Source organism: Musca domestica, unplaced genomic scaffold (genome assembly GCF_030504385.1).
Source record: "Musca domestica strain aabys unplaced genomic scaffold, Musca_domestica.polishedcontigs.V.1.1 7, whole genome shotgun sequence".
NCBI classification, from domain to species: domain Eukaryota; kingdom Metazoa; phylum Arthropoda; class Insecta; order Diptera; family Muscidae; genus Musca; species Musca domestica.
The window spans coordinates 25,698,195-25,710,943 of record NW_026712383.1 but is presented as its reverse complement, the minus strand read 5'-3'; the positions used below and the strand labels follow the sequence as shown (position 1 = coordinate 25,710,943).

General features: G+C 30.9%; 2 protein-coding genes across 2 annotated transcripts; one reads left to right on the top strand and one right to left on the bottom strand.

The window, feature by feature from the left end:
- Positions 1-2,095: 2,095 nt before the first annotated feature.
- On the top strand, positions 2,096-3,144 carry LOC101887203 (uncharacterized). Its single transcript, XM_005175929.3, has 2 exons — positions 2,096-2,189; positions 2,247-3,144. The coding sequence occupies exons 1-2, from the start codon at positions 2,133-2,135 to the stop codon at positions 3,003-3,005; spliced, it is 816 nt and encodes a 271-aa protein (XP_005175986.2). The 5' UTR covers positions 2,096-2,132; the 3' UTR covers positions 3,006-3,144.
- A 1,488-nt stretch (positions 3,145-4,632) lies between these two features.
- LOC105262307 (uncharacterized) lies at positions 4,633-5,709 on the bottom strand. The gene is made up of 2 exons (XM_011296955.3): positions 5,433-5,709; positions 4,633-5,373 (listed from the first exon to the last, which is right to left on the bottom strand). Exons 1-2 carry the CDS (start codon positions 5,484-5,486, stop codon positions 4,657-4,659), a joined length of 771 nt encoding a protein of 256 aa, XP_011295257.1. The 5' UTR covers positions 5,487-5,709; the 3' UTR covers positions 4,633-4,656.
- Between the last annotated feature and the right edge of the window lie 7,040 nt (positions 5,710-12,749).

Here is a 12,749-nt window from a genome sequence, read left to right as displayed (position 1 = left end):
TTTTAAAGAATATTTTTTAAAGGACCATCAGTTGAAGAAACGTGGATTTTTTAAAGAATATTTTTTAAAGGACCATCAGTTGAAGAAACGTGGATTTTTTAAAGAATATTTTTTAAAGGACCATCAGTTGAAGAAACGTGGATTTTTTAAAGAATATTTTTTAAAGGACCATCAGTTGAAGAAACGTGGATTTTTTAAAGAATATTTTTTAAAGGACCATCAGTTGAAGAAACGTGGATTTTTTAAAGAATATTTTTTAAAGGACCATCAGTTGAAGAAACGTGGATTTTTTAAAGAATATTTTTTAAAGGACCATCAGTTGAAGAAACGTGGATTTTTTAAAGAATATTTTTTAAAGGACCATCAGTTGAAGAAACGTGGATTTTTTAAAGAATATTTTTTAAAGGACCATCAGTTGAAGAAACGTGGATTTTTTAAAGAATATTTTTTAAAGGACCATCAGTTGAAGAAACGTGGATTTTTTAAAGAATATTTTTTAAAGGACCATCAGTTGAAGAAACGTGGATTTTTTAAAGAATATTTTTTAAAGGACCATCAGTTGAAGAAACGTGGATTTTTTAAAGAATATTTTTTAAAGGACCATCAGTTGAAGAAACGTGGATTTTTTAAAGAATATTTTTTAAAGGACCATCAGTTGAAGAAACGTGGATTTTTTAAAGAATATTTTTTAAAGGACCATCAGTTGAAGAAACGTGGATTTTTTAAAGAATATTTTTTAAAGGACCATCAGTTGAAGAAACGTGGATTTTTTAAAGAATATTTTTTAAAGGACCATCAGTTGAAGAAACGTGGATTTTTTAAAGAATATTTTTTAAAGGACCATCAGTTGAAGAAACGTGGATTTTTTAAAGAATATTTTTTAAAGGACCATCAGTTGAAGAAACGTGGATTTTTTAAAGAATATTTTTTAAAGGACCATCAGTTGAAGAAACGTGGATTTTTTAAAGAATATTTTTTAAAGGACCATCAGTTGAAGAAACGTGGATTTTTTAAAGAATATTTTTTAAAGGACCATCAGTTGAAGAAACGTGGATTTTTTAAAGAATATTTTTTAAAGGACCATCAGTTGAAGAAACGTGGATTTTTTAAAGAATATTTTTTAAAGGACCATCAGTTGAAGAAACGTGGATTTTTTAAAGAATATTTTTTAAAGGACCATCAGTTGAAGAAACGTGGATTTTTTAAAGAATATTTTTAAAGGACCATCAGTTGAAGAAACGTGGATTTTTTAAAGAATATTTTTTAAAGGACCATCAGTTGAAGAAACGTGGATTTTTTAAAGAATATTTTTTAAGGGACCATCAGTTGAAGAAACGTGGATTTTTTAAAGAATATTTGTTCAAGGACCATCAGTTGAAGAAACGTGGATTTTTTAAAGAATATTTTTTCAAGTACCATCGGTTGAAGAATCGTGGATTTTTTAAAGAATATTTTTTCAAGGACCATCGGTTGAAGAATCGTGGATTTATAAAATAATATTTTTTCAGGGCCATCAGTTGAAGAATCGTGGATTTTTTAAAACATATTTTTTCAGGGCCATCAGTTGAAGAATCGTGGATTTTTTAAAGAATATTTTTTCAGGGCCATCAGTTGAAGAATCGTGGATTTTTTAAAGAATATTTTTTCAGGGCCATCAGTTGAAGAATCGTGGATTTTTTAAAGAATATTTTTTCAGGGCCATCAGTTGAAGAATCGTGGATTTATAAAAGAATATTTTTTCAGGGCCATCAGTTGAAGAATCGTGGATTTTTTAAAGAATATTTTTTCAGGGCCATCAGTTGAAGAATCGTGGATTTTTTAAAGAATATTTTTTCAGGGCCATCAGTTGAAGAATCGTGGATTTTTTAAAGAATATTTTTTCAAGGACCATCGTGGATTTTCCTCTTAATAATTTTTATATATTGAAAATAGAATAATCGGTTTTTCGAAAACCCAGAATCAAACTATTTTTTCCGGCAAGAATTCCTGGCAAATGAGAAATGTTGCAATATTGCAATGAGGTGATGACCCCAAATCCAAGCAGATAAGAAAAAAAATTAATAATATTTAAATGCGTTTTTACAACAGATTCCGATTAGATCGCTTTGGGAAACCGACGTTGAAACAGTTGAATGTTCAAAATGAAATTTCTTCTCAGCATTTACCTAACTCTGCTGATGGCAGCACAGGTAAGTTTGAAAAAAAAATCAAATTGATTATCATATATTTAACCTCCTTTTTCCTAGATTTCATGGGCTGCTCCAGTAGAGACTTCCAGTACCGATGTAGTATCGGCCCCTGAAACCCCCACCCATGACAAACGTTATCAATTGTTCGACTCTCTTCTGTTGATGGCGAATAATATTATCGCCTCGGAAAACATGGCCAAATCTTCTATATATGCCAAAGTGCTAAAAGACTATTCTGCCTGGTTGGAGGATAAGAAACCAAAATTGTCACCTAAAAAATTGCCAGTCTATGAGGAAATGAAAGGAAAACTACAAGCTTATGTTACAACGTCGGAAGCCTCTGAAAATAATCCCACAAATTGCACGCTACGTCAGCAGGCCTATACGCTACTGTTCGACATTGCACATATCCGAAATGTCTTGCGACGACAAGAAGTCAATGAAATCTTTCTGAGGCATACAGAGACATCGCAGGATGCCAAATTTGAAGAAATCAAAAAGAATTTGCTGGAGAATGATTTGCCTTCTATGGCGCATCAAGTGGAAAATTTCATCGCCAGCCTGGATGCAGTTGGCCGGAAAGAAAACCAAGATCTTATTAATTGGTTTAATGTTCTGCAAACCAAAACTACGGACGAAGACAAGCTTGCTTCTTTCTATGCTATTCTTGAAATATTCCTAAATGAAAATGGACGTGAAACGAAAGGCGGACATGTCAATTGTCGTTTAACGGTTTTCCGAACAAGTTATGAGCAAATTGTGCAGGGGGTGCTCAATACGTACTTCACAGACCTAAATCAGAACGATGAGGAATAGCTCCTAAACAACTGATTACTTTTTCAGCGATCTTCAATAAAAGTCTTTAAATTTTAAAATAACCTTTCAAAGTACCCCCTATTAACCTGGGGTTTCAAGGAATAAACGTAGATTTAAAAAAATCAAGGATTTTCTCAAACGTGGATTTTTTAGAGAATATTTTTCCAAGGACAAAGGAAAGTGGATTTTTAAAAAATATTTTTTCAAGTATCCTTAGACCAAGAAACGTGAATTTTTAATGAATATTTTTTCAAGGACCTTAGACCAAGAAACTTGGATTGAAAGGACCATCAGTTTTTAAAGAATATTTTTTTATGGACCATCAGTTTAAGTTTAAGAAACGTGGATTTTTAAAGCATATTTTTTGAAGGACCGTTAGACCAAGAAACGTGAATTTCTTAAAGAATATTTTTTCAAGGACAAATAGTTGAAGAAACGTGGATTTTTTAAAGAATATTTTTTCAAGGACCAATAGTTGAAGAAACGTGGATTTTTTAAAGAATGTTTTTTCAAGGACAAAGGATCAAGAAACGTGGATTTTTTAAAGAATATTTTTTCAAGGACTCTTAGACCAAGAAGGGTGGATTTTTTAAAGAATATATTATCAAGGACCCTTAGACCACGGAACGAGCTTTTTTAAAGAATATTTTTTCAAGGACCCTAAGACCAAGAAACGAGCATTTTTTATAGAATATTTTTTTAAGGATTTTCTCCAACGAGAATAATTTAAAATCTATTTTTTTCAAAGATATTTACAAACGTGGATTTTGTAAAAATATTATCGCGAAAATATTCTGGATGATTGAAAAAATATTCTTTAAAAAATCCAAGTTTCTTGGCCTTTTGGTCCTTGGAAAAATATTCTTTAAAAAATCCAAGTTTCTTGGCCTTTTGGTCCTTGGAAAAATATTCTTTAAAAAATCCAAGCTTCTTGGCCTTTTGGTCCTTGAAAAAATATTCTTTAAAAAATCCAAGTTTTTTGGTCTTTTGGTCCTTTAAAAAATCCACGTTTCTTGGTCTTTTGGTCCTTGAAAAAATATTCTTTTAAAAATCCACGTTTCTAGCTCTGATGGTCCTTGAAAAAATATTCTTTTAAAAATCCACGTTTCTAGCTCTGATGGTCCTTGAAAAAATATTCTTTTAAAAATCCACGTTTCTAGCTCTGATGGTCCTTGAAAAAATATTCTTTTAAAAATCCACGCTCTGATGGTCCTTGAAAAAATATTCTTTTAAAAATCCACGTTTCTTGCTCTGATGGTCCTTGAAAAAATATTCTTTTAAAAATCCACGTTTCTAGCTCTGATGGTCCTTGAAAAAATATTCTTTTAAAGTCCACGTTTCTAGCTCTGATGGTCCTTTAAAAAATATTTTTTAAAAAATCCACGTTTCTTGGTCTTTTGGTCCTTTAAAAAATATTTTTTAAAAAATCCACGTTTTTTGTTCTTTTGGTCCTCTAAAAAATATTCTTTAAAAAATCCACGTTTCTTGGCCTTTTGGTCCTTGAAAAAATATTCTTTAAAAAATCCACGTTTTTGGCATTTTGGTCCTTGAAAAAATGGTTTTTGAAATAATATTCTCTAAAAATCCAGATTTCTTGGTCTTTGAAAAAAAAAAATTAAAAGCTACCTTTTTGGCAATGGATTTAACGAATTTATTCAAAATTTGGTTGAATATTTTCAAAATGTCGATACAGTTTTATCCCGGATTCACATGTATTACCACGGTATTCCAAGCGATTTCTCACAAATTTCCTGTCAACTATGAACTTATTTAGAAATTCCAAAATTGAGTTATATTTCTCTTTTTCCGTTGCCGAAGTCAGATATTTTTGACACCACGACAATAATTCGGAGAATTTTCCTTTCTCATTTTCCTCGATGCTGCTGACAAAGTCATTGAGGATTTTTGGCAGTTGGTCATAGAGTGCTTCTCGGGTCTCTTGAAAATTTGCCATTTGATCGGCATCATATTTTCGATATTGTTTTTCGACGGCTTCTTTGGGAAAATCGTCCTGAAACATTTTCGCCAATTTATCAAGACGGGGAAAACGATTGTGTTTTTCACGATTCATACGTCGAAAATAATCGGACAATTCCTGATAGGCCTGGCAATTAGTTTGGTCCACCTTGAGCCTATCGACATAACATTGGAAATTTTCAATATATTCTTGAAGGGCTTCATATTCCGATGGGTCGTAGTCGGGATTGGCTCTATGTGATTCCATAAAAGATGATGAAATTTTCAAAAGCTCCACGATGTGCAAACTATCGTCCATGAGTTTCTGGGACATGCCGTTGAAAATTGTGGTTCGTACAAAATTAAGTAAGGGGGAGCTCTTATCACCTGACAGGGCATCTATGGAATTTACCTAAAATGAAAAATGTTGGAAAGTGGAAAATGTGGAAAATTGAAATATGAAGGAAGTACCTGCAGCAGCAATATCCACAAAAGTATAAAAGTGAAAAGCTTCCGAATTTTCATTTTCTGTTTTCAGTTTTCCGGTTACTAAACAATTGGGTTCAGATTACATGTACGGAATGCCGATAGTGCCTATTTGGAAAATACATATTTGTTTTTACGTCATTCTCAATAATCTGTAATGAAAATCAATCATCCGATTAATTGAATTGATTCCAAGAAAAATGTTTGAACGTCGTAATTGCATTGTTTGTTTAGGAGGCCTATACAAGGTCTGATTAGAAACATAGTTATTTTTGGATCAGATCTCGTTCACTGTTTCAATAAAAATAAAAATTAAAAAATTTGAATGAAATATTCTTTAAAAAATCCACGTACCTTCAACTGATGGTCCTTGAAAAAATATTCTTTAAAAAATCCACGTATCTTCAACTGATGGTCGTTGGAAAAATATTCTTTAAAAATCCACGTATCTTCAACTGATGGTCGTTGGAAAATTATTCTTTAAAAAATCCACGTATCTTAAACTGATGGTCGTTGGGTCTTTAAAAAATCCACGTATCTTCAACTGATGGTCGTTGGAAAATTATTCTTTAAAAAATCCACGTATCTTCAACTGATGGTCGTTGGGTCTTTAAAAAATCCACGTATCTTCAACTGATGGTCGTTGGAAAATTATTCTTTAAAAAATCCACGTATCTTAAACTGATGGTCGTTGGGTCTTTAAAAAATCCACGTATCTTCAACTGATGGTCGTTGGAAAAATATTCTTTAAAAAATCCACGTATCTTCAACTGATGGTCGTTGGAAAAATATTCTTTAAAAAATCCACGTATCTTCAACTGATGGTCGTTGGAAAAATATTCTTTAAAAAATCCACGTATCTTCAACTGATGGTCGTTGGAAAAATATTCTTTAAAAAATCCACGTATCTTCAACTGATGGTCGTTGGAAAAATATTCTTTAAAAAATCCACGTATCTTCAACTGATGGTACTTGGAAAAATATTCTATAAAAAATCCACGTATCTTCAATTGATGGTCGTTGGAAAAATATTCTATAAAAAATCCACGTATCTTCAATTGATGGTCGTTGGAAAAATATTCTATAAAAAATCCACGTATCTTCAACTGATGGTCGTTGGAAAAATATTCTTTAAAAAATCCACGTATCTTCAACTGATGGTCATTGGAAAAATATTCTTTAAAAAATCCACGTATCTTCAACTGATGGTCGTTGGAAAAATATTCTTTAAAAAATCCACGTATCTTCAATTGATGGTCGTTGGAAAAATATTCTTTAAAAAATCCACGTATCTTCAACTGATGGTCGTTGGGTCTTTAAAAAATCCACGTATCTTCAACTGATGGTCGTTGGAAAAATATTCTTTAAAAAATCCACGTATCTTCAACTGATGGTCATTGGAAAAATATTCTTTAAAAAATCCACGTATCTTCAACTGATGGTCATTGGAAAAATATTCTTTAAAAAATCCACGTATCTTCAACTGATGGTCGTTGGAAAAATATTCTTTAAAAAATCCACGTATCTTCAACTGATGGTCGTTGGGTCTTTAAAAAATCCACGTATCTTCAACTGATGGTCGTTGGTAAAATATTCTTTAAAAAATCCACGTTTCTTGGTCCTTGAAAAAATATTCTTTAAAAAATCCACGTTTGTTGTTCGGATGGTCCTTGAAAAAATATTCTTTAAAAAATCCACGTTTGTTGTTCGGATGGTCCTTGAAAAAATATTCTTTAAAAAATCCACGTTTGTTGTTCGGATGGTCCTTTAAAATTATATTCTTTAAAAATCCACGTTTCTTGGTCTTTTAAAAAATTCACGTTTCTTGGTCCTTTAAAAAATTCACGTTTCTTGGTCTTTTAAAAAATTCACGTTTCTTGGTCCTTTAAAAAATCCACGTTTCTTGGTCGAAGGGTCCTTTAAAAAAATATCCTTAAAAAATCCACCTTTCTTGGTTCTTTAAAAAAATATTTTTTAAAAAATCCACGTTTCTTTGTCCTTTAAAATTATATTCTTTAAAAATCCACGTTTCTTGGTCTTTTAAAAAATCCACGTATCCTGGTCCTTTAAAAAAATATCCTTAAAAAAAATCCACGTTTCTTGGTCCTTTAAAAAAATATCCTTAAAAAAATCCACGTTTTTTGGTCCCTTAAAAAAATATCCTTAAAAAAATCCACGTTTTTTGGTCCTTTAAAAAAATATCCTTAAAAAAATCCACGTTTCCTGGTCCTTTAAAAAATATTCTTTAAAAAATCCACGTTTCTTGCTCCTTGAAAAAAATATTATTTAAAAAATCCACGTTTCTTGGTCGTTGGAAAAATATTCTTTAAAAAATCCACGTTTCTTGGTCCTTGAAAAAATATTCTTTAAAAAATCCACATTTCTTGGTCCTTTAAAAAAATATTCTTAAAAAAAATCCACGTTTCTTGGTCCTTAAAAAAAAAATATTCTTTAAAAAATCCACGTTTTTTGGTCCTTTAAAAAATATTCTTTAAAAAATCCACGTTTCTTGGCCCTTCAAAAAATATATTCTTTAAAAATCCACGTTTCTTGGTCCTTAAAAAAAATATTCTTTAAAAAATCCTCTTTTTTTGGTCCTTTAAAAAATATTCTTTAAAAAATCCTTTAAAAAATATTCTTTAAAAAATCCACGTTTCTTGGTCCTTAAAAAATATTCTTTAAAAAATCCACGTTTCTTGGTCCATTAAAAAAATATTCTTTAAAAAATCCAAGTTCCTTCAACTGATGGTCCTTAAAAAAAAATCTTTAAAAAATCCAAGTTCCTTCAACTGATGGTCCTTAAAAAAAATCTTTAAAAAATCCAAGTTCCTTCAACTGATGGTCCTTAAATAAATATTCTTTAAAAAGTCCACGTTTCTTCAACTGATGGTCTTTTAAAAAATATTCTTTAAAAAATCCACGTTTCTTCACCCGATGGTCCTTGAAAAAATATTCTTTGAAAAATCCCTTCTCTTCTTCCCCTTTTGAACATCCTTTTTTTTCTCTTATATAAATAACATAATCATCATTACGAAATCCAATTACAACTTTTGGTTTATTTGAAAACATCTAAACAAAAACTAATATTCAAAGTAATTTCAACTTCAACTCTTACACAGAGAGTGAGAGAGAGAGTATGTCAATTATACTTGAAACCAAAGGGTGAATTCGTCTTCAAGGCTGCAGTTTATCCTGGCATTCAGAAGAAATCATAAAGAAAATCAAAACAAGAAATAATTTACGAACTAGTTTTAGAAAATTGTTTGAGAACAGCAGCCAGTAATGATGATGACGAACATGAGTAGAGGCGAACCCATTTCCACAGCGTTCTGTGGAAATTAACCATTGCCGTCGTTGTATTCAGTGATTAACTTAAGGAACTATCCGACGATAATGACTTTGATGATAATAACAACCATATTCATATCTGCACTCCTTGCTCTCCTCTACCTCTCCTTTCCCCTCTCCCTTCACTATTTTGGATACACTGACTATGAGGTAGCATTCGAAGCTATTTTGTTATTAATAATAGCCCTAATTAGGTTGCAATGGTATTAGTAACTGTCCTTCCTAACAAGGCGATGGCAATTTCTTTCATGCTATTCCATTCCCTCCATCTATTCAACACCCTGTTCTGCTCTTGATTTTCTTTGACTTTCATAATGCAATTAAAGGATAGTTATTTTCTTACCAAAGCACATACTCTCAGATTAAATGAAAAGGATTGCAACTACGTGGTTTTTATAGGACTTTTTATAAGAGCCGGTGCGTGTGTCTTAATAAATTATGACCTTCAGGTCAATGATAATTTGTCTCCTTTAATGTTCGGCATTAGTAAATAAAGAGACTTTCTTTAAGAAAATAAGCCCTTAGAGAACTTTCACGGAATATAACGAATTATTTTTACAGAAAAGTGGATTTTTTAAAGAATTTTTTAAGGACCACCAGTTGAAGAAACGCGGATTTTTTAACGAATAATTTTCCAAGGACCATCAGTTGAAGATACGTGGATTTTTTAAAGAATATTTTTTCAAGGACCAACAAATGTGGTTTTTTTTTAAGAATATTTTTCACAAGGACCTTTAGTTGAAGATACGTGGATTTTTTAAAGAATATTGTTCCAACGACCATCTGTTGAAGATACGTGGATTTTTTAAAGAATATTTTTCCAAAGGCCATCTATTGAAGATACGTGGATTTTTTAAAGAATATTTTTTTCGGACCATCTGTTGAAGATACGTGGATTTTTTAAAGAATATTTTTTCAAGGACCATCAGTTGGAGATACGTGGATTTTTTAAAGAATATTTTTCTAACGACTATCAGTTGAAGATACGTGGATTTTTTAAAGAATATTTTTCCAACGACCATCTGTTGAAGATACGTGAATTTTTTAAAGAATATTTTTCCAAAGGCCATCTGTTGAAGATACGTGGATTTTTTAAAGAATATTTTTCCAACGACCATCAGTTGAAGATACGTGGATTTTTTAAAGAATATTTTTCCAACGACCATCAGTTGAAGATACGTGGATTTTTTAAAGAATATTTTTCCAACGACCATCAGTTGAAGATACGTGGATTTTTTTAAAAAATATTTTTCCAACGACCATCAGTTGAAGATACGTGGATTTTTTAAAGAATATTTTTCCAACGACCATCAGTTGAAGATACGTGGATTTTTTAAAGAATATTTTTTAATTTTTTTTTAGAATATATTTCCAAGGACGAAGTTTATAATGTATTCGCTTGCCGCCATCAATGTTTTCCTCGTCAACGTCATGGGAATTATGTTACTGGGTAGAGTTTCCACTGGCTGCCTTATCATGTCGACCATAAAATTGTAAAGTTTTTTCTTCAACTACTTCCTGTGAGCCGAAGACAACACTTTTTATTTTTCTTTGCATATTTTATTTTGTTTATATTTTTTAAAACATAATACAGTTTTTAGTACTGCGTTTATGACGGGAATAATTTTTAACTGGGTTTGAGTTTAACGTCGGTCCACATTTAAATTGTTACGATTATGGTCTTTTATTGGGCGCAAAGAATGGAAGAATATAAGGATATTTACCAAACATTTATTAGCAGCACAAATGGTGTTAATCTCTCTCTCGTTTTCTTCAGTAAATGCCGGCAAATATTGCGGCAGGACTTAATTTTATGCAAAACTGTTTCTCTTATTTTCTTTGAGATTTTTTTGTGGCATACTTTTAGGCCATAAATCATATTCATAGATTCGCTTGGTAGACCCATAAACATGGATGCGAATTTGAGGTGAAGGAGAAATAAAAAATAAACAATGTGCATTGTAACCTTGAAATGAATAGAGTCCTGCAAAGACTTCAATAAACGTGGATTTTAAAAAAATATTTTTTCATAAGACTTCCATAAACGTGGATTTTATAAAAATATTTTTTCATAAGACTTCAATAAACGTGGATTTTATAAAAATATTTTTTCACAAGACTTCAATAAACGTGGATTTTATAAAAATATTTTTTCACAAGACTTCAATAAACGTGGATTTTATAAAAATATTTTTTCCTAAGACTTCAATAAACGTGGAGTTTATAAAAATATTTTTTCATAAGACTTCAATAAACGTGGATTTTATAAAAAATATTTTTTCATAAGACTTCAATAAACGTGGATTTTATAAAAATATTTTTTCATAAGACTTCAATAAACGTGGATTTTATAAAAATTATTTTTTCATAAGATTTCAATAAACGTGGATTTTATGAAAAATATTTTTTCATAAGACTTCAATAAACGTGGATTTTATAAAAATATTTTTTCATAAGACTTCAATAAACGTGGATTTTATAAAAATTATTTTTTCATAAGATTTCAATAAACGTGGATTTTATGAAAAATATTTTTTCATAAGACTTCAATAAACGTGGATTTTATAAAAATATTTTTTCATAAGACTTCAATAAACGTGGATTTTATAAAAATATTTTTTCATAAGACTTCAATAAATGTGGATTTTATAAAAATATTTTTTCATAAGACTTCAATAAATGTGGATTTTATAAAAATATTTTTTCATAAGATGGATTCTATAAAAATATTTTTTCATAAGACTTCAATAAACGTGTATTTTATAAAAATATTTTTTTCATAAGACTTCAATAAACGTGGATTTTATAAAAATATTTTTTTCATAAGACTTCAATAAATGTGGATTTTATAAAAATATTTTTTCATAAGACTTCAATAAACGTGGATTTTATAAAAAATATTTTTTCATAAGATTTCAGTAAACGTGGATTTTATAAAAATATTGTTTCATAAGACTTCAATAAACGTGGATTTTATAAAAATATTTTTTCATAAGACTTCAATAAACGTGGATTTTATAAAAATATTTTTCCAAAAATTTCATTCCTAAACTCCCGAAAATTTAAAAACATAAAAGCCCTCCAGAAGTGTATTGCACATCTGAGTCTTAATATGTAATATTTGTTTGGGAGTCTTAACAAATATTACCCAGACATTGACCATTTCGATTGTCCACCTCCGACACACGAACGAGTGAGTGTGTGTGTGTGTGCAGCAGTTGCAAAACAAATAAGTGTCTCGCCATATGTCCAGTTCATTTACCGGTTTCTCGGAGACAACATATTGCAGGCCTACCTCATGTGTGTGTGTGTATGGGTGTCGAGTATCGTGCCTTGAATACCTATGGTCGATTTCAGTTTTTGGGTGGTTAGGATGGTGCTGGCTGTGGCCACAGGCAATGGCTGACAACACTGGGGGACTTTCAATATTTGCCATGGTTGGCAACAACAAATGATGCTTGACAAAACCACAAAACTCCATTAAATCACGTAGAGGCAATATCGAACATATGTGACATACTCCAGGTTGGCTGAGGGGTGGGGGTGTTGCTCCAACTTCAATTTTCTTAGAGGAGTTTTGTTGTGCAAATACTTGTGTGGCCACCCAGCCATTGTCGGGGGATCGTTAGCAACAATTGCTCCGAAATATGCCAGCCAGGAATACTTGAAATCCTTTCATGGCTCCGTTGCACTCTCTTCTATGGGCTCCTTTTGCGGTTTTGTTGTTATTGTTATATTTTGTTTTATTTCCATTTTTTCTCTTCTTTTATATTTAATGAAGTATTTCCAGAAAAGGAAATAGTTTTGTTTCCTCACAGAAATTAAATGGGTTCCTGGAATTTATTTCAATTGAATTTCCAGGATGCAGGCTTTTGCGGAAAATTATGTTTATTGTTTATTTAATGGAGCACACGAGGGAGAGATATGGGAAAGAATACAAATATATGTGGTTTT